Raw genomic sequence first — 23,230 nt, 5'->3', positions numbered from 1 at the left:
ATCAAATGCTGCATCCTGAAATAAAATAATTGGAGCCGTAAAGCATCGTGGCCATGGCATGTGTACAGGCCTGTCAGACTGTAATGCTAGAATTAAGGTGGGTGGCGGGGGGGTGGTAAAAACCACTGCTTAGCACTGAACCACTTGTTTTTACTGTCCCCCACCTGCCAAGATTCGAGCTACAAAACGCTCAGTTGTACATTTACAAAAGTACAGCCTGCTGCATTTTTTCACATGAAGACTTACCGCAATGCACATAAACACATGGCAAACGCACGTGAAGACAACTCAGTAAGGGCTCTCGAAAGCCAACCCAAATCCAAACAATACTGCCAGACAGGGCTACAGCTGCAGCATTTTAACGTTGAAAACATTGATACAGTGCATTCCCGCAATGTAAAATGACCTATTGGCAGTTTTAAAAAATTTCAGATACTCCATTACACTATTAGTATGATGGCGCCATCTGGTGGAAAAGTATATTGCAAACACTGCAGTTCACTATTCATCTGATGACGCTCTCTAGTGGTGGAAAAGTGTATTACAGGTACTGTATTTCACCATATATATATATATATATATATATATATATATATACATGGTGCCCTCTGGTCGTGAAAAAATATATTACAGCTTCTGCATTTACCCATACATCTGATGGCACCCTCTGGTAGTGAAAAGGTGTATATATATATATATATATATATATATATATATATATATATATAATTAGTATTTTCTTTATTCAGATTATTTCCAATACAAAGTACAAATAGCTAAATAGTCATTACAATCTTCATAAAAAATCTGAGAAAGTAAATCTATCAATTTATATTTCCTAATCTGGAAATATGTGGAAAAGGATTTCGCAGTCATTTTACATTTTGAATAATTTTAAATGCTCACCAGAAGTATAGATCCGTATGTATTCCTTGATCAAATCTATTGGGTGTAGCACTGAAACTAACCACCAGGTGTCAATCACTCTCCCCCCCTTCCATGCCCTCTCATGGTGGAAAAGTATATTGCAGCTGCTGCATGTCATTGTCCATCTGATTGCGTTCTCTGGATTTCACAATACATCTGATGGTCCCTCTAGTGGTAAAAAGTAAAATGTAATTACTGTTGTTTATTACCTTTCATCATCTGTCTCATTGCACCCTCTGAAGTTCACCTTTCATCTGATGGTGCCATCTTGTGGTGGAAAAGTATATTGCAGATACCGCATTGCACTATTGGTATGATGGGACCATCTAGTAGTGGAAAAGTATATTGCAGACACTGCATATGGCCCCCTCTTGTGGTGGAAAAGTGTATTGTAGACACTGTAGTTTACCCGTTAGTATGATGGTGCCCCCTGGTCATGGAAGAGGGTATTGCAGTTACTGTATTTCACCATACATCTGATGACACCCTCTAGTGGGGAAAAGCCATATTACCATTTTCAATTCACAATCAAACTGCAGGGGGAGAGGGCTATAAAGATTAAGATCAGCCCATAATTTAGCTGCTGTAGGATCTATGCATTTTTTTTTTTAAGTCAAATCCCAGTAAGATGGCGCTTCACTCAGTAAAATGCATCTGTTCTGACCTTAGAGTGTGATGCCGCATGATAGGGAGAAGTGTTAAAGGAGTCTGACTGTATTCATATTGGAACCTGGGAAACAAACTAGGAGAGCCTCTAGTGGACAGGATGTGTCGGGGGACCCTAAGCTGATATTACCTTTGCTGGATTGAGATATTAATGTGTGTATACATCCATCTGGAGGTGAGTTCTGCAAGCAGAGTGGTGGCACAATTGTTTATCATTAAAGGAACAACATTCATGTACCTGGTGTTGGGTGTTATTCTCACAAGAAAGAAGATATTTATTCACCACTACTCTGCATTGTGGAAGTCATTGGAGAGACCTCTTACACTTTTATTTTATTTATATTTTTGCACTTAGAATGCAATGACACTTTTTATATAAGCTTATGTTGGCATATGCTTAGAGCTTTATATTAATCACAATCACTCTGGTACAGTATTTGTATACTATATTATTGCATCACACATTCATATTTTATTCACATTAGAGCTGCATTTATGTAGGTGTGTTGGGATAGTGCAGTATATATATATATATATATATATATATATATATATATATATATATATATATAAATATATATATTGCAATATTGAAATTACTGATGTTTATTGCAGTTCATCATCTGTCTGATAGCACCCTCTGGTGGTGGAAACGTGTATTGCAGCTACTGCTCTTTAACATATGTCTGAGAGCGCCCTCTGGTGTTGAAAATGTACTATGCATCCTTAAAGTTTGGGAGCCATGGCTGGCATATGCCTTTCCCGAACTCCTTCTGGCTAGTATGGATCGGCTCTGGCTGGTTTCCTGGATGATCCCGGGTCCCCCTCTCCTGTTCCCTTCTGACACCATCTGGTGGTGAAAAAGTATATTACAGATACTGCATTACAACATACATGTGATGGGGCATCCTATAGTAATGAAAAAGTACATTACAGTTACTGTAGTTCATCATTCATAGCACTCTCTGTTGGTAAAAAATTTATATTGCAGCTGCTGCAGTTCACCATGGGGCTGATGGGGCCCTCTGGTGGTGGAAAAGTATATTACAGCTACTGCAGTTATCCATCCCTCTGATGCTGACATCTGTTGGTAAAAATGTTTACTGCAGCTTCTTAAGTCTCCTTCAATTCACTATCCATCTGACTGTGACCTCTGGTGGTGAAAAGTATATCCCAGCTAATGCAGAAGAAGTTAATAGTCTCTCTGCTCCTTCAGTGGGTACTTGTCAGTGTGGCTCCTTGTAAGACACGACAGGGGATGCGGTGCCAACCCCCTTGGAGTGCAAGTGGCCTGGGAACACCTGGGATTATTCAACCATTTTTAGAGGAACTCTGGTACATTGCAGTTACTGTAGTTCACCATTCATAGCTCCCTCTGGTGGTAAAAATGTTTATTGCAGCTGCTGCAGTTCACCATATGGCTGATGGGGCCCTCTGGTGGTGGAAAAGTATATTACAGCTACTGCAGTTATCCATCCCTCTGATGCTGACATCTGTTGATAAAATGTTTATTGCAGCTTCTTCAGTCTCCTTCAATTCACTATCCATCTGACTGTGACCTCTGGTAGTGAAAAGTATATCCCAGCTAATGCAGAAGAAGTTAATAGTCTCTCTGCTCCTTCAGTGGGTACTTGTCAGTGTGGCTCCTTGTAAGACACAACAGGGGATGCGGTCCCCCCCCCCCCCCCCCCACCTTGGAGTGCAAGTGGCCTGCGAACACCTGGGATTATCCAACCATTTTTAGAGGAATGCTGAGTAAATTTTTGAAAAATCTTGTCCCCATCCAGAAATGTCAACAAAGGGAAGAGAGCAGAGGGACTATTACGGTGCACATTACAGATGATAAAGACAATGTCTTTATCATCTGTAATGTGCACCGCAATAGTCCCTCTGCTCTCTTCCCTTTGTTGACATTTCTGGTTGGGGACCAGATTTTTCAAAAATTTACTCTACATTAATTTGGGATGATGGTGCATTATGTAATGTCTTATTTTCATATTCTTTATATTGTGAGGCCATTTATAATTTCTTTAGAGGAACGCTGATCAGGAGATTTTCCATTTATACTGCTTATTGGTAATTATGGTTTATGGAAATGTTTTCATATGTATATGAATAACCCTTCTTGTTTAATATGTTGAAATGCTAAATATATAATTTTTTAAACAGAAAACCATACCCCTGAGGAAGACCTTTTAGGTCGAAACGCTTCGGGAATCCTATACAACAGACATTGGACATATAATTCTGTGTATAATTTTTATGTTTGCAATTATTTATGTATGTATATTTCAATGGCTGTACATCCCCCAACCAGAGCTCATATTTTAATAGCAATATGTTTGATTTTATGACGATAACCTCTCAATAAAGAACCCTTTCTTAATATCTATTTCTTTAATTTATTGACCCTGCTGCAGAAAACCCCCGCTGGGGGAACCTTCCCATATTGTATCTCTATGAGGGCAGCAGCACTAATATCACTCACAATCTGTGTCTTTCCCATGCCTGAGGTTAATAGTCTGGCAGTGATATCTGGTGGTTAAAAAAATATAAGTAAACGATTGATTCCTGCTGAAATAATGTCTTTGGGCCATTCTTTATGAATTATATAAATTCCTTATGATTTTTATTTTATTATTAGTATTGCTGCTAGTATTTATTTATGGATTTAATTTATTTTTATGCTTTATAAATCCAATACTTTGTGTCTTTCAATTGCAACAAGTATGCAAATATGACATTCTGAGTATCAAATTTTTAATGTTGATATACTGCAGTAAAATTACGTAATCCTTGCTCCATTTATTTATTGGTTCACACACATGAATTGCTTGTTCCTATAATCAAAATACTATGATTTTTTTTTTTTCTAAAGGCCTAGGCCAGTGATGGCGAACCTTGGCCCCCCAGATGTTTTGGAACTACATTTCCCATGATGCTCAGGCACTCTGCAGTGTAGTTGAGCATCATGGGAAATGTAGTTCCAAAACATCTGGGGTGCCAAGGTTCGTCATCACTGGCCTAGAAGCTGTAGGCTTAGCAGAGATTAAATCTGTTTCCACTGTGAATAACCAATCATATGCAAAGGCCATAAAAATTGAGGCTTTTTGCTAACGCAATATTGGTTGAATGAAGTGAACAGAACTCCATCTTATTTACTAAGCTCAGTGAACACCGCTAAATAAATAATCCCCATTTGTTTAGTAAATCAACCCAATGCAAGTGTGAACAGACACCTGAAATAAAGAAAAAGAGACCAGAGATATTTATTGTTTTTATTTTACTTATTGAACATTTATTGATCACAGCACAAAAATTCCTATTACAAAAAAAAACTAAAAAAAAATCATCATCATCAATATCAAACAATGAATAAAAGTTTGAAATCCAAGAGTTCCAGACTCCTTACGGCTCATTTACACTTACGGCTCTCAGTGCCACCCCAAAGAAGAGTGATCCCTGGTTGATCACTTTTCAGGGGCATTTGACAGGCAGTTTGGAGGTCGTATGTTGCCACCCAGCTGCCTGGATTAACCCTTAAAAACCTGCCGCACTGCTGCCAAGTACATTATACCCGGGTACAGAGCGGCTGTGGCACAACCCCAATCTGACATTTCAATAAAGTAAAAAAAAAGAAGAAGAAAACAAGATAAACAGTGCCCTGTGTTGTAAAAAAAAACAAAAAAAAAAACACATAAGGCCCCACCGCTGGCACACAGCAGACACCAGCATGCACATTAAAGTGCCTTTCGTTTTCGATAATTTAACAAGAAGAGAAAATATCCTAGGAACATTTAACAAGCAATTTTTGTCTCCTGTTAAATGCGCTCAGGATATTTTCTCTTCTTGTTAAATGTTCCTAGGCTAAGATCATTTAACAAGCAGAGGAAATAGCCTAAGAACATTTAACAAGCAGGCTGGTTGAAAGTCCTTGACTGTTGTCTGTTGCTTAGTTAGGGTATTGTTTTGGGCTATCTTTGGTTGAAGGTTCTTAGTAGACATGTGCAATTAGTTTCGTTCCTAATTAGTTTTTTAACGAATTTGGACAAATTCGTTGATTTGGAAATATCCGAATTAGCGAAAACCAGTTTAAATTCAAATATTCGAAAATTTGTAAATTCGTTCATTTGCACATTCGTAAATTCGTATATTCGCAAACTAATACATTCACACATTTGTAAATTTGTACATTCGTAAATTCGCACAGTTGTAAATTCGTACATCCGTAAATTCGTACATCCGTAAATTTGTACATTCGCAATTCGTAAATTCGTACATTCGCAAATTTGTACATTCACACATTCGTAAATTCGTACATTTGCACATTCATACATGCTTAAATTTGCAAATTCATACATTCGCACATTCGTAAATTCGTACAGTCGGAAATGAGTACATTTTTACATTTGGAAATTTGTAAATTCGTAAATCTGAAATAATAACTACAACAACTACTATATCAACTAATAATAACTTAACTATTACTAACTATTAAATTATAGGTATTGTAATTTCCTTTCAAATTTGTCTGTTAGTGAACGTAACAAATACAACTTTATCCAAAATAACGAATTCCGTATCCAAGCGAATGGAACATAATGAATTAATAATAATAAATAACAATAATAATAACTTTTTATTATTATTTATTATTAATGTGTTCTGTTCCATTTGTTTAGATGCGGCATTCGTTATTTCGAATAATTCCTAACGTCGGATAAATTTGTATTCGTTACGTTCACTAACAGCCAAATTTGAAAGGAAATTACAATAGCTATAATTTAATAGTTGGTTATTATTTCAGATTTTCTCATTTCCGGGTTTTTGGATTTTTCTAATTTCGAAATTTCTGAATTTTCTAATTTCAAAATTTACAAATTTACAAATTTACAAATGTACGAATATGCAAATGTATGAATGTACACATTTTCTAATTTACGAATGTATGAATTTACAAATGTGCGAATGTACAAATTTACGAATACACATATTTTCTAATTTACCAATGTATGAATGTACAAATTTACAAATGTACGAATTTACTAATTGCGATTATAATGAATGACCCGAAAAACAAAACAAAAACGAACGAAATGAAAACAAACAAATTTTTGGGCAGTACACCTGTCTAGTTCTTAGGTTATTGTTTTAAAATAATTTTGGACCAAGAAACACAGAAAAATAAATCTTAATCAAAAATCCTAAGAAAACTCAATGAGCAGTAATGTTCAATTAAAACCAATCAAATATCCGTGGTCATTAATTTTGGTTAATCTGATCTTACGGTCACCACTGCAACCAATCAGATCCCTCTCTTGTCATGGCATTGGGGATTGATTCCTCTTTTGCCACAGCATTGGGAGAAGATCTTTATCTCAAACTCTGATGAAGCGTATGTTGACTCCCGAAATGCATTGGGTACTTATTTGATTGTCTCCCTGACCCTTACTGGACGTTATATCGGGACCTTATAGCTGTGGTGTGGCGCTTCAATTCACATTTATGTGTCCGTTCTGTGAAATAACTAACCATTGCACACAACACCTGCTCATACCCAATATTGTCTAATGGCAAACCCGTGTACCCAATAGCAGAAGCTGCAGGATTGTGAACTTATCATTTTGATCCCGGTTCCTTTAAAGCAGAATCTCAGTGGAAAAAAAAAATTAATAAGGTACAATAACAAACCAACTTTTGCTGCAACATTCACATTCAATCTAGAGGTCACCCCCTCTCCCACAGTATACGTTTCTGCTGCTAGATGTCTGATGACCAGCATCATTTAACTCGCGTCCTTTGAGTCCAAGTAGTCCTTGACCAGCCCCCCAGCCTGATGACCGGTCTATGTGGTGTCCTCTTTGTGCATTGTGTATGGGTCACATAAGGGGGTAGCTGCCAAGGTTGGCGATGCCGCAAAAGGAAAGGTAGCACAGTGATGAGCCCATCTCTGCCACTCTTCTCTCTCCTCCTATCAGCATACTTCTTGTCAGCACATGAGATAATTGGCTTCTTGTATTGCGTCTTCTGCTTTTTGTTTTTAACCTTTTTTTTATCCTTTGTTGTATCTCAGTGCTGCTTAACTCCTGAAGCCTCTTTTCAGCCATTTTCTTCTTACATATACTCAGGGCAGCTTTTCTGAAGGTGACAACAATGGATCATATCTGTGTAAAGTCAATAAGCTGTGTGATAAGGAGACAATGCAGAAACACAATTGGAAGACTGAGCGTTGTCACCCTACAACAGGAAGTATCTGAACAAGGACCATTGTGGTGGGATTGCTCTGTATTATTTAGCATGAAATCAGTTGGACTAAATATAAAAAAAACACTTTTAATGACATTAACAGGTTAAAGTTCATGGGCTCAGTGAGTAAAATCTAGACATGTGCACTTAACAAAAAATTTGTTCGTTTTCGTTTCATTTGTTTTTTTACTTGGAAATTTGGAAATTCGGAGATTCGAAAATTTGAAACTTCGGAAAGTCAAAAATTTGAATTACCAGATTTCCGTACTTTGAATTTCCGAATTTTAAAATTTCCAAATTTTTTCATTCCGAATTTCCGAATTTTCAAATGTTCAAATTTTTTAATTCAGAATTTCTGATTTCTGAATTTTCAAATTTCCGAATTTTCAAATTCCACATTTTTGGATTTTCGGAATTCAAAAATTGGGAAATTCTGTGATTCGAAAATCTGAAAAAAAGAAAGAAAATCTGTAAAATTTTAAATAATAACTAACTAATAATAACTAACTATTAAATTATAGGTATTGGAATTTCCTTTCAAATCTGGCCGTTTGTGAACGTTACGAATTTATCTGAAGTTACGAATTATCTGAAATAACGAATGCCACATCTAAACGAATGGAAAAAAATAATAATAAATAGTAATAATAAAAAAGGTTTTATTATTATTATTGTTATTTATTATTATTAGATTGTTACGTTCCATTCGTTTAGACATGGCATTCATTATTTCAGATAATTCGTAACTTCGGATAAATTTGTATTCATTACGTTCACTAATAGCCAAATTTGAATGGAAATCCCAATACCTGTAATTTAATATTTATTATTAGTTATTTATTATTTCAGATTTTCATTCTTATTTTTGAATTTCCTGATTTCCATTTTCCAAAATTTTGAATTTCCAATTTCCGAATTTAGAATTTCCGAAAATTTAGAAGTTCTGAAATTTCAAATTTTCCAATTTCTGAAATTTAGAATTTTACAATTTCCGAAGTTTAGAATGTCTGAAATCTAGAATTTCTGAAATCTAGAATTTTTGAAATCTAGAATTTAGAATTTTTCAATTTCCGAAATTTAGAATACTTACATTTAGAATTTTCTTATATCTTTAACAAATTAATGAAATTTGGAAAGTCAGCAATTCGGAAGTCAACGGATTAACAAAATTTGGAAATTAGAAAAATTGGAAATTGAAAAAATCAGAAATTCGGATTAACAAATTAACGAAATTCAGAAATTTTAAAATTCGGAAATTGAAAAATTCTGAAATTCAGAAATGAACGAATTTGTCAAAAGAACAAATTAGAACTAAACAAATTGCACATGTCTAGTAAAATCTGCCTGTTGTTGTGGCACCTGGGAGCTACCATTGCAGCGTAGTTTAGCCCATTAACTTGCATTGCAATATATGCTGTGGCTGGCTATAGCCACATACCTGCAGGTAATGGCATTTTCACACCAACCTTTGCGCTTTGAAAAATACACCCATATGCTTGGAAACTCAAGTGGCCATTGTTACATGGGTGAAGCCACACACAGTGTATTCTGCAGTGCCTGTCGATCGGCTAAATTGAGCTATAACTGCGGCAAGAGCCCTATAAGAGATTTTAGTGATTGAGTTTATATAAAGGCAAATTTGTGTAAACATTTATATCAGTGTAACTTCCCGACGACATAGAAAGTCATCATTCAAAGAAATAAAGAAGGGTAAGAAGGACGTCGGGGTTCCAGAGATGACCGGTCTATGTGGTGTCATCTGTGTGCATTCTGTACGGGTCACATAAGGGGGTAGCTGGCGAGGCTGGCGATGCCGCAAGCATTATTTTTGTCTCTGGCCATTAGGATGTAGCCTTTATCACCCCAATCCTCGCCCCAGCTGTGGAGAGAAAAGAATTGGATGACATGTTACATAGTTACATAGTAGGTGTGGTCGAAAAAAAGACACAAGTCCATCAAGTCCAACCCATGTGTGTGATTATATGTCAGTATTACATTGTATACCCCTGTATGTTGTGGTCAATCAGGTGCTTATCTAATAGTTTCTTGAAACAATCGATTCCCCGGCTGAGACCACCACCTGTGGAAGGGAATTCCACATCCTTGCCGCTCTTACATGTCTATACAGGACCAGGTTTACAGCCTACAGCTTCTTAGTCACCAGTGTTGCTGCAATAGGTGGAGTCTTATACAGTGAGGAAAAAAAGTATTTGATCCCCTGCTGATTTTGTACATTTGCCCACTGACAAATAAATGATCGGTCTATCATTTTAATGGTAGGTTTATTTTAACAGTGAGAGAATAACAAAGAAATCCAGAAAAAAGTTATAAACTGATTTGCATTTCAATGAGTGAAATAAGTATCTGACCCCTTCGCAACACATGACTTGATGGCAAAACCCTTGTTGGCAATCACAGAGGTCAGACGTTTCTTGTAGTTGGCCACCAGGTTTGCCAACATCTCAGGAGGGATTTTGTCCCCACTCCTCTTTGCAGATCCTCTCCAAGTCATTAGGGTTTTGATGCTGACATTTGGTAACTCAAACCTTCCGCTCCCTCCACACATTTTCCATGGAATTCAGGTCTGGAGACTGGAGGCAACTCCAGGACCTTACTGTGCTTTTTCTGGAGCCACTCCTTTGTTGCCTTGGCCGTGTGTTTTGGGTCACTGTCATGCTGGAATACCCATCCATGACCCATTTTAAATACACTGGCTGAGGGAAGGAGGTTCTCACCCAAGATCTGAGGGTGCATGCCACAACTGTTTTCCACTTCAAACAGCCGACATGCAGCTGTGGCGGGCGGTCCTTAAGTAGTAGTTGAGTGAAATAAGTATTTTGACCCCTTTGTAAAACATAACTTGGTGGCAAAACCCATGTTGGCAATTAGAGGCCAGATGTGTCTTGGAGTTGGCCACCAGGTTTTCCCACATCTTGGGAGGGATTTTGTCCCTCTTTGCAGATCCTCTCCAAGTCATAAGGGTTTCGAGGCTGACGTTTGGTAACTTGAACCTTCAGTTCCCTCCACATATCTATGGGACTAAGGTCTGGAGACTGGCTAGGCCACTCCAGGACCTTAATGTGCTTCTTGAGCCAGTCCTTTGTTGCCTTGGCCATGTGTTTTTGGTAATTGTCATGCTGGGATACCCATCCACGACCCATTTTCAATGCCCTTGCTGAGGGAAGGAAGTTCTCACTGAAGATTTGACGGCACATGGCCCCGTCCATCGTCCCTTTGAAGTGGTGAAGTTGTCCTGTCCCCTTAGCAGAAAAACACCCCCAAAGCATAATGTTTCCACCTCCATGTTTGACGGTGGGGACGTTGTTCTTGGGGTCATAGGCAGCATTCCTTCTTCTCCAAACACGGCGAGTAGAGTTGATGCCAAAGAGGTCGATGTTGGTCTCATCTGACCACAACACTTTCACCCAGTTCTCCTCTGAATCATTCAGATGTTCATTTGCAAACTTCAGACGGGCTGTAAATGTGCTTTCTTGAGCAGGGGGACATTGCGGGAGCTGCAGGATTTCAGTCCTTCACTGTGTTACCAATTGTTTTCCTGGTGACTATGGTCCCAGCTGCCTTGAGATCATTGACAAGATTCTCCCGTGTAGTTCTGGGCTGATTCCTCACAGTTCTCATGATCATTGAAGCTCCATGAGGTGAGATCTTGCATGGAGCCCCAGACCAAGGGAGGCTGAGCCCACGTACACACGGTCGGAGATTTTGCCAACCAAATCCGTCGGATTTTGCCCGTCGGATTTAGTCCGACGGATTGTGTCCGAAACTGTTGCATACACACGGTCGGGCCAAGTTGGCGAAAAATCCGATCTTTCAGAACGTGATGACGTAATTTCGTTACGATGGGACTACATTCAGGCTAGTAGCCAATAGCTTTGACGTAGGAATTTGATCTGAGCATGCGTGGCGCTTGGTCCGATGAAAATGCTCTACACATGATCGGATTAGGTCCGTCTGGCCCAGTTGGTCGGGAAATATTTCCAGCATGTTGGAAAATTGGGTCGGACGGAGATTCGGACGGAATCAGTCTGATGCATACCACACACAGTCGGATTATCTGACGACACAGTCCGATAAGACTCATTCCGACAGATTCTCCGACCGTGTGTACAAGGGCTGACAGTTATATTGTGCTTCTTCCATTTATGAATAATCACACCAACTGTTGTGACGCTCTCACCAAGCTGCTTGACGATGGTTTTGTAGCCTATTCCAGCCTTGTCCCTGACATCCTTTGGTCTTGTCCATGGTGGAGTGATTGGAATCTGATTGCTTCTGTGGACAGGTGTCTTTTATACTGGTAACAAGCTGAGATTAGGAGCACTCCCTTTAAGAGAGTGCTCCTAATCTCAGCTTGTTACCCGTATAGAAGACACTTGAGAGCCAGAAATCTTGCTGATTGATAGGGGGATCAAATACTTATTTTACTCATTAAAATGCAAATCAATTTATAACTTTTTTGAAATGTGTTTTTCTGGATATTTTTGTTGTTATTCTGTCTCTCACTGTTAAAATAAACCGACCATTAAAATTATAGACTGATCATTTCTTTGGCAGTGGGAAAACATACAAAATCAGCAGGGGATCAAATACTTTATTCCCTCATTGTAGGGAAAATGAGAAACTTGTTCCCCATTAGGTCTGCTCTCACCTTGTAATTGACAGCAGGCAGTGGACGGATTCTATAGCCAATAGCAGACTGTCTATTCACCAAGAATATGTCCACTGCCTGCTGTCACTCACAAGGGGAGAGGACCTTTAATGGGAACTAGCTCATGATATTTCCTCCCCCATGTGCCTCTTCCCCTGATTTCTCTGTCAAAATCAAGTGCTCAACTATCAACTCATCCCCCCATGACGAGGTCCTAGGTGTAATCCTGGACTCTGAAGTCTCCTTTCAGGCCCACATCCAATCGATGTCCAAAGCTTGCCGCCTGAACCTCCGCAATATCTCCAAGATACGTCCCTTCCTAACCAAGGTCACCACAAAGCTTCTAACCCACTCCCTGGTCATCTCTCGCCTTGACTACTGCAACTCTCTCCTCCTTTCTTACTCTTACATAGGCTATCCCCCCTTCAGTCCATCATGAATGCTGCTGCCAGACTCCTCCACCTTACAAACCGCTCTGGGTCTGCTACCCCTCTCTGCCAATCCCTCCATTGGCTGCCACTTAACCAACAAATTAAATTCAAAATACTAACAACAACTTACAAAGCCATCCACAACTCTGTCCCCAGATACAGTACATCACTAATCGAGTCTCAAAACACCAACCCAACCGTCCTCTTCATTCCTCCCAAGACCTCCTGCTCTCTAGCTCCCTTGTCATCTCTTCCCATGCTCGCCTCCAGGATTTCTCCAGAGCCTCTCCCATCCTCTGGAATGCTCTACCCCAATCTGTCTGACTTTCTCCTACTTTGTCCACTTTCAGACGATCCCTGAAAACTCATCTCTACAGAGAAACCTATCTGGCCCTCAGCTGACAACTGTACATTTATCTTCTCAATCAGCTCATCCCCCACAGTTATTACCTTTTATATCTATTGACCCTCCCTTCTAGACTGTAAGCTCTAAGGGGCAGGGCCCTCTGATTTCTACTGCATTCAAGTGTATTGTAGTTGTACTGTCTACACTCAAGTTGTAAAGTGCTGCGTAAACTGTTGGCCCTATATAAATCCTGTATAATAATAATAATAACTAGTGTCTTTGAATGCCCATCAGGCTCCCATTCTCTGCCGTAGCACTGTCTGACAGGTGAGGGTAGAGTGTCTGTATGGATACTCAGGTCTCAGTGTGCCTCCTCACTCAGTGTGTGACCCAGATTCATGTAACTGTCTGAATCATAAATCGAAAGGGAAATAGATAGATACAGTAGATACAGTGCCTTGAAAAAGTATTCCTACCTCTTGAAATTTTCTACATGTTGTCATGTTACAAACAAAATTGTAAATATATTTTATTGGGATTTTATGTGATAGACCAACACAAAGTGGCACATTATTGTGAAGTGGAAGCAAAATTTGGTTTTCACATTTTTTACAAATTAATATCTGAAAGGTGTGGTGTGCATTTATATTCAGCCCCCTTTACTCTGATACCCCTAAATAAAATCTAGTGGGACCAATTGCCTTCAGAAGTCACCTAATTAGTAAATAGAGTCCACCAGTGTGTAATTTAATCTCAATATAAATACAGCTGTTCTCTGAAGCCCTCAGAGGTTCGTTAGAGAACCTTAGTGAACAAACAGCATCGTGAAGGCCAAGGAACACACCAGACAGGTCAGAGAGAAAGTTGCGGAGAAGTTTAAAGTGGTATTAAAATATAAAAAAATATCCCAAGCTTTGAACATCTCATGGAGCTCTGTTCAATCCATCATCCAAAAATGGAAAGAATATGGCACAACTGCAAACCTACCAAGACATGGCCATCCACCTAAACTGACAGGCCGGGCAAGAAGAGCATTCGTCAGAGAAGCAACCAAGAGGTCCATGGTAACTCTGGAGGAGCTGCAGAGATCCACAGCTCGGGTGAGAGAATCTGACCACAGGACAACTATTAGTCGTGCTGTCCACAAATCTGGCCTTTATGGAAGAGGGGCAAGAAGAAAGCCATTGTGAAAGAAAGCCATAAGAAGTCCTGCTTGCAATTGGTGAGAAGCCATGTGGGGGACACAGCAAACATGTGGAAGAAGGTGCTCTGGTCAGATGAAACCAAAATTTGACTTTTTGGCCTTAAGGCAAAACGCTATGTGTGGTGGAAAACTAACACTGCACATCACCCTGAACACACCATCCCCACTGTGAAACATGGAGGTGGCAGCATCATGCTGTGGGGATACTTTTCTACAGCAGGGACAGGGAAGCTGGTCAGAGTTGATGGGAAGATGGATGGAGCCAAATAGAGGGCAATCTTAGTACACACAATCAGATTTTCTGCTGATTTTTGTCTTCAGATTTACCAAAACCATATAGTAGAAGGGCCTCTCTGATTGCCTACACATTGAAACTCCTAAGGTTTGCCCTCATATTATATGGTTTTGGTAAATCTGAAGGAAAAAATCAGCAGAAAATCTGATTGCGTGTATGGGACTTTAGAGTCTGCAAAAGACTTAAGACTGGGGCGGAGGTTCACCTTCCAGCAGGACAACAACCCTAAACATACAGCCAGAGCTACAATGGAATGGTTTAAATAAAAGCATATTCATGTGTTAGCCCTTGTACACACGGTCGGAGATTCCGACAGAATGTTTCCTACCGGACCGTCTTGTTGGATATTCCGACTGTGTGTGGTCTGCATCGGACTGTTTTTCCAACTTTTCCAACTTTCCGGTAAAATTTTCAGACAAAATGCTCCGATCGGACATACTCCGATCATGTGTAGCCTACTCCGACGGACAAAGTGCCACGCATGCTCAGATCAAATTCCTAGACCAAAGCTATTGGCTACTAGCCTGAACGTAGTCCCGTCCTAACGAAATAACATCATCAAGTTATGTACAATCAGATTTTCCGACAACTTAGTCCGACCGTGTGTATGCAACATCACTTCCGGACCTCTTCCGGAATTAATCCGTCGGAATTACTCAGACGGATTTGGTTGTCGGAATCTCCGACCGTGTGTACAAGGGCTTAGAATGGCCCAGTCAAAGTCCAGACCTAAATCCAATTGAGAATCTGTGGCAAGACTTGAAAATTGCTGTTCACAGACACTCTCCATCCAATCTGACAGAACTTCAGGTATTTTGCAAAGAAGAATGGGCAAAAATGTCACTCTCTAGATGTGAAAAGCTGGTAGAGACATCCCCAAAAAGACTTGCAGCTGTAATTGCAGTGAAAGGGGGTTCTGTAAAGTATGGACTCCGGGGGGGCTGAATACAAATGTACTCCACACTTTTCATATATTTTTTTGTAAAAAAAATTGAAAACCATTTTATCATTTTCCTTCCACTTCACAATTATGTGCCACTTTGTGTTGGTCTATCACATAAAATCCCAATAAAATACATTTATGTTTTCAGTTGTAACATGACAAAATGTGGAAAATATCAAGGGGGTGTGAATACTTTTTCAAAGCACTGTAGATGGATAGCTAGCTAGTTATAGCATGTATACTCTAAAACCACCACTAGATGGCAGCACATCCCCACCATCATCATTACGTGCTCTGTACTTAAAGCGAACCTTCACTCAGTAAAAGAACTTTCTCTCCTATTTCCTCCACCCCCTCTCATACTCTTATACTATAGCAGAACATTTCACCATTTTCCGTAATGTTTATTAGATTACATGCCCAGCACTCCCTGCTTCCTTGTCTAGGTGAGAATGAGGAAGGGACCCCTGTTGCCTTCTGGGAGATCACGTCCCAACTGTCCCTGATTTTGAGGGACTGTCCCTGATTTGGAGCAATGTCCCTCTGTCCCTCATTTGTCCCTCATTTTGGTCTGATCTATATATCTGTATATAAAATGCACTTTTTATCTTTCAAAAAATGTTTTCCAGCGCTAAACTTTTCATACAAATTCTAAATTGCTGCATTTGTAAATTTTAAAAGCCAATATAAATAGTGGCAACATTTTGTTGAGAATTTTTTTAATTCTCCTTTAAGGGGGCGTGTCGTATGCCTACATACATTTGCTAGTAGGTGTCCCTCATTCCCATCTCAAAATGTTGGGAGGTATGGGAGATCCATGTCTCACATCCCAGAAGACAGTGTTTTACTGAGGGGCACATGAGCACCTTGAGATCTGCGCATGCGCAGACATAATGTTGGGCTGTGCCGGTGCCCCTGGAAGCTGGAAATCATCAGTAAGCACCACAACTCCACTGATCTCCACCAGCTTCCTGGTCATGTACTGAGCGGCTACCCTGCTGCACTGTGAACACAGGAGGTCGGCTGCTTGGCATGGGCACCACTTAAAGAATGCTTTGCATTTTCTGAACAATTACAAGACGTTCTCTGATTGGATGAGGTATCATGATGTCACCACCCCACTTCTCCACCTCATCCATTCAGATAACACTTAACACTTAGCATTTATCAGAAGGTGTAAAGAATTCTCTGAACAGCACCCATGCCAGCTGCCTGCTCTCCTGTGTTCAGAATGCAGCAGAGCAGCCATGGGGGGGGGGGGGGGGGGGCAGAAATAAGTGGCGATCACTGGAGTAGCAGAGGTTTCTAGCTTCCAGGGGCATCAGTCAGGTATGGTATATATACATAGTTATATTACTCAAAGCTGATCCAGTGTAGCTGTGTAAAAATGTACCATACCAGGAATTCTTCTTTAGAAATAAATAAAAATAAATAAATAATAAAGGTTTGTGTTTAATAAAAAGATATGACTTTAAAAAATCACACTGATTACAATACATAACATGTATTATGTACTATAAATAGGTAAAGTACCTGTTCTTGATAATCCAGTACTTCTGTTTCTTCTGTGCCCCATAGCCGACAGCAAGCACAGCATGGTCAATATCTTCTGCATTGCATTCTGGGTCATAATATACACCTGTATTGTCAGTACAGAGGAAAAGCATGTAATTACAATACAGAATAAGAGGACATGTCCTTATCCCCCCCCCCCCCCCACCACCATACTAACCAATATTATATGTTTCCACATGCTCCAATCATTTACATAGGATCTATGACAGGTCATTCCATCCTGACACTGTCATACATCTTCAATGTGATAATAAAGCTTCTTTCTTTTACAAAAGTATTGCAAAGGTTTGGTTGGTCCATAGAAAATACATAAAAAAATAATAATAATAATGTATATATATATATATATATATATATATATATATATATATATATATATAGTTTTAATGTGGGGTACACTATAAGAAAATCGGGGGGGGGGGGGGATGATCATCTGATTTTCCTCATTGTTTCACAGCAAAATCGGAAAAATTTGTATTAAAATTCATATATGACAAAGGCTTTTTTATTTTTTGTTGCTTATTGTTTCTGATCATGCGCATTCTTTCTTTTCTGTTTTATTTTTGTACGGAACTTAAAAGGAAAATCATCAAAAAATTTGGAGTTTGTTCCTTCAGGAAAATCAGCCTCAAAGTTCAATGGACCAAGCTCTTTTAAAGAGTTTTAATGGAGGTGTTTTTTTTTTTTTTACTCCATTTAATAGACAAAGCTTTGCTATCCATAAAACAGGTCAACAGAAATGCTAAATATCTTAGCAATTGCACTAGAGTCAGAGGATTGCAAGAAAATCCAGGAAACACTTTGGGTCAAAATAGTTGGAAGATAAATATTAAACAACAATGTATCCCATTGGAAAAACCTTTAGCAAAGCTTTTAAATGTAGTTGATTGCTTACTCTGAAATGACCACTAGATGGCTGCCCATCATCATAAATAAAAGGGATACACCATATAGCATGTATACTCTAAAATTACCACTAGATGGCGGCCATCATCATAAATAAAAGGGATACACATATAGCCTGTATACTCTGAAATGACCACTAGATGGCAGCACATCATCATGAATAAAAGGGATACACATATAGCCTGTATACTCTGAAATGACCACTAGATGGCGGCCATCATAAATAAAAGGGATACTTATATAGCCTGTATACTCTGAAATGACCACTAGATGGTGGTCATCTGGCCATCATAAATAAAAGGGATACACATATAGCCTGTATACTCTGAAATGACCACTAGATGGCGGCCATAATCATAAATAAAAGGCATACACATATAGCCTGTATACTCTGAAATGACCACTAGATGGTGGACATCATCAATAAAAGGGATACACATATAGCCTGTATACTCTGAAATGACCACTAGATGGCGGTCATCATAAATAAAAAGGATACACATATAGCCTGTATACTCTAAAATGACCACTAGATGGCAGCCATCATAAATAAAAGGGATACACATATAGCCTGTATACTCTAAAATGACCACTAGATGGCGGCCATCATCATAAATAAAAGGGATACACATATAGCCTGTATACTCTGAAATGACCACTAGATGGCGGACCATCATCATAAATAAAAAGGATACACATATAGCCTGTATACTCTGAAATGACCACTAGATGGCAGCCATCATAAATAAAAGGGATACACATATAGCCTGTATACTCTGAAATGACCACTAGATGGCTGCCCATCATCATAAATAAAAGGGATACACATATAGCCTGTATACTCTAAAATGACCGCTAGATGGCGGCCATCATCAAAAATAAAAGGGATACACAAATAGCCTGTATACTCTGAAATGACCACTAGATGGCGGCCATCATAAATAAAAAGGATACACATATAGCCTGTATACTCTAAAATGACCACTAGATGGCGGCCCATCATGATAAATAAAAGGGATACACATATAGCCTGTATACTCTGAAATGACCACTAGATGGCTGCCCATCATCATAAATAAAAGAGATACACATATAGCCTGTATACTCTGAAATGACCACTAGATGGCTGCCCATCATCATAAATAAAAGAGATACACATATAGCCTGTATACTCTGAAATGACCACTAGATGGCGGCCCATCATGATAAATAAAAGGGATACACATATAGCCTGTATACTCTGAAATGACCACTAGATGGCTGCCCATCATCATAAATAAAAGGGATACACAAATAGCCTGTATACTCTGAAATGATCACTAGATGGCGGCCATCATCATAAATAAAAGGGATACACATATAGCCTGTATACTCTGAAATGATCACTAGATGGCGGCCATCATCATAAATAAAAGGGATACACATATAGCCTGTATACTCTGAAATGATCACTAGATGGCAGCCCATCATCATAAATAAAAGATTCCCATGCATGTGCACAAATGAGGTAGGTCTCTACAAAGCCCCTGATTCCCAAAACCTATGGGATGTTTGCAAATGCCAGGGAATCCTCCGCATTTACACAGGTCCCAAATACCTGGCAGACCTGTGGGACATCTGTACACGTTTGGGATATTTCAAGATGGCAGCATAGAAAACTGTGCTGACAAACAGCGTCCTTTCAGTAGCTTAGTGAGCTCTTGCTGAGATTGTAAATATTGGTATAAATCCTATTACATGATAGTGAAATTGTAAAATAGCAGTTATAACCTACAGTACATGATTACAAAATGAAAGCTCAATTCTGATTGGCTGCTATTACTCCAGTTTATTTCAAAATTAGACAAAATTTACCTGTACTGTAAAACTGGAAGGTGGACAGACTGGCATCGATGCCCACTGAGACAGGTCCAACCGTGCCTACGGCCTTCTTCAGCGCCTTCTCACTGCCCTCCGTGACTTCTTTATATGATTTACATTTAGCAGCTTTGCCTGCTGTGGTGTAGTTACAGGGCTGGTCCTAGGAAGAACAACCATCACACATGAGTTTATTTGGTCTAACGCAGCCTTTCTCAACCATTTACCGTGGGGAACCCTTGAAATAAATCCCCAGGTGCATGGGACCCCTAATATTAATGATCTATATTTACAAGTACATGGTCAGGGGGAAGAATGATCCCTTCATTGGTGGTCAATGGGAAGAATGTTCCTTTACATTTGTGATCAGTGGGAAGAATGTCCCTTACATTGGTGATCAGTGGGAAGAATGTCCCTTACATTGGTGATCAGTGGGAAGAATGTTCCTTACATTGGCGGTCAATCAATGGGAAAAATGCTCCTTACATTGGTGGTCAGTGGGAAGAATGATCCTTACATTGGTGGTCAATGGGAAGAATGATCCTTACATTGGTGGTCAGTGGGAAGAATGTTCCTTACATTGGTGGTCAGTGGGAAGGAGGAGGAGGACACACCCAAAGAGCTCTCTGTGAGAACCACCCATTTTTCAAGCCTGGGCCTTGCCTGCTAGCTTGGCCCAGGAATAATGCCTGATCCTGGGGGAGGCCCTGAGATGGATCCCCCTGATGACACGGGGCCCAGTGAGGAGGAGGTGGAGGATCTGTCTGTGGGTCCGGGCCCTGGTATGGATGCCAGCGTTTTCAGCCTTAAGGTTGTTAATCGCTTTAGGGCGATTGGGAGAGCGGAGGAGAAACTTAAAGTTTTGAGAGTGGAGCTTAAAAACTTCAAAGCCAAATACTTCCAGGCCTGGAGTAAGAATCGCACCGCCATGAAGCCTGAGCTACAGGAATTAGAGGAAAAAGTAAAGCAGCAAACTTTATTGTTGGGAAAACTAAAAGAAAAAAGTGGAGCATTTAAAGAAAAGTTTGAAAACGAGAGAAGGTTTGTCAGCCAGTCCTCATCGTGTTCAGTGGATCAGCCTCAGCATATGGATGACCCGGGTCCATCTGCCTCTGCTCCTCTCCCCCCATGTAAGGCCTTGGAGTCGCCGGCGGCAACCAGCCAGGGGGTTGAGAGTGAGAATGGCACCCTGACCTTCATCCAGAGGATGGAATCCCCCCTGAGAGGAGACAAGTTTGTAATGTCTGATAATCCATCAGAGGTCCCGGAGGATGTTCAGAAGAATCAGCCAGGGAATGAGGATGAACCTGCACCAAATCCCCTGAACATGGATGTTGCTGCACCCGCATGTGCTGAGACCTGTAGTTCCACTACCACATTTGCTGCATGTGTTTCACACACTGTGGCTGACACCTGCAATGTGATTGCTTCACCTGAGCCTCTCTGTGTTCCAGCAGAGCTGATTGATGCTGATGGGGGAGGGGGTCAGAATACTGCACCATGTGCAGTGGAAGCCATGGATGTGTCAGTCCAGCCTGCACTGTCCTCTGCAGAAAGTCCTGTCCTGATGGAAGAGAACAGGCCAGCTGAAGATTCCACCAGCACAGCAGTGGGAACTGACACTGCTGGGAAGACTGCAGGACATGTGAATATACCAGCAAGTATCAACAATGACAGTCATGATAAAACAATGAATGTGGTGGGTGGTGGTGGTGATGGTGAAGGGGTTAATACTGCTGGGAAAAACAAAGATGACATTTCTCTCTCTGCTCAGAGGAAAGACTCATCGATTGTACAGACCAAATCTGTACAATCGATATCTGCTAAAGATGTCTCAGACAGTTCAAAACACACAAATATCTCTTCTGCTGGGAGGAATATGGGGAGTTATGCGTCTGTTGTGGGGAGTCGCACCAAGGAGGGTGGGGGGAATACTGTAAATATTGGTGGTCACAATATAGGGGGTTTTGGTGGTGGGTATAGGAGGAGGAATGTGGTTCAGTTCAAGTGGGAGGGGGAGGGGACCCCACCAGTGAGGGGGAGGGTGGCAGAGTTGATTTTGGAAATGGGGTTTAAAGCTGTGGATATTTTTGCTTTGATTTGCCCAGTGGGGAGTTATGAATTTGATTTGTCTTTTGTAAAACCTGAGGGGTTGGATTTATTTTGGGAGCGACATAGGAGGTGCCAGGGCCTTTCGCAGTGGAGTGGTTTGGTGCCAAAGGTGATTTCCAGGCAGCCTCTGATAAAATCGGTGACCATCCTGGTGCGTAACGAATCCATACCAGAGGCTGATTTGATAGTATGGCTACGCCGATATGGTGAGGTCCTCACTCCACTGCGGAAGGTCCTGGATGAGCATGGGATATGGACAGGGGCCTGGACGGTGTCACTAAAACTGGGGGTGCTGGGCAATGTAGTCCAACATCTGCCCTGCTCAGCTTTTCTGGGAAGAGATCGGCTGACTATTTTCTACCAGGGACAGCCCAAAGTCTGCAATAAATGTGGTGAAAAGGGCCATTTTGCCTCTACCTGCACCCGTAAAAAGTGTTCGCTATGCCAGGGTCTGGACCACTTGGCGAAAGATTGTACCCAAATTCGGTGCAATCTGTGCCAACAGCTTGGCCATCCTTACAGTAAGTGTCCAGAGGCTTTACATAACCTGCAAGGATTGGAGGCTGAGCTGCAGAGGCTGGATAGGGAGGATCAGGCCGCTGTAACTGTTGTTGTCCCTCCTGTGTCAGTTCCATCTGTTTCCCCTGGTAATGTGGTCCCTGAGTCTGTCCCTCCTGTGTCTGTTCCATCTGTTTCAGGTTCTGTTTCCCCTGGTAATGTTGTCCCTGAGTCTGTCCCTCCTGTGTCAGTTCCTTCTGTTTCAGATTCTGTTCCCTCTAGTGATGTGGTCCCTAAGTCTGTCCCCCATGTGGTTGTCCCTATTCCTGCTGTACGTAGGTCCTCCAGACTAGCGGAGGCTGCTGGGGGGGCAGGTTTAGCGGATCTTCCTTCTCAGCCTCCAGTCCCTGTCCCTCGGCAGCGCAAACGTGGTCAGGGGAATGTGGGGGTGCTGGATGGGGGTGGGGCGGATGGAAGGGTGTCCATATCCCATGTCTCACCCTCTGTTGAGGGGGATTCAGATGATGAGGGGTGGGAGACGTTTAGGAGGAAGAA

At 40.6% G+C, this 23,230-nt stretch overlaps 1 protein-coding gene across 2 annotated transcripts in view; it reads right to left on the bottom strand.

Annotated features, from left to right (window-relative positions):
- Positions 1-4,857: 4,857 nt before the first annotated feature.
- Positions 4,858-23,230, bottom strand: part of LOC143942831 (cathepsin K-like) — a 77,237-nt gene continuing 58,864 nt past the window's right edge. For both annotated transcript variants that reach the window (XM_077464231.1, XM_077464232.1), the window contains exons 6-8: positions 20,063-20,228; positions 17,261-17,366; positions 4,858-9,718 (exon numbers count right to left, since the gene is read on the bottom strand). In XM_077464231.1, the coding sequence (XP_077320357.1) occupies positions 9,619-9,718; positions 17,261-17,366; positions 20,063-20,228 (372 nt within the window). In that variant the 3' untranslated portion in view covers positions 4,858-9,618. The remainder of the gene's footprint in view (positions 9,719-17,260; positions 17,367-20,062; positions 20,229-23,230) is intronic.

The sequence above is a fragment of the Lithobates pipiens genome, unplaced genomic scaffold, assembly GCF_037356315.1.
Source record: "Lithobates pipiens isolate NorthernLeopardFrog02 unplaced genomic scaffold, aLitPip1_a1.2 Scaffold_30, whole genome shotgun sequence".
Taxonomy (NCBI): domain Eukaryota; kingdom Metazoa; phylum Chordata; class Amphibia; order Anura; family Ranidae; genus Lithobates; species Lithobates pipiens.
This window is presented reverse-complemented; position numbering and strand designations above follow the sequence as displayed.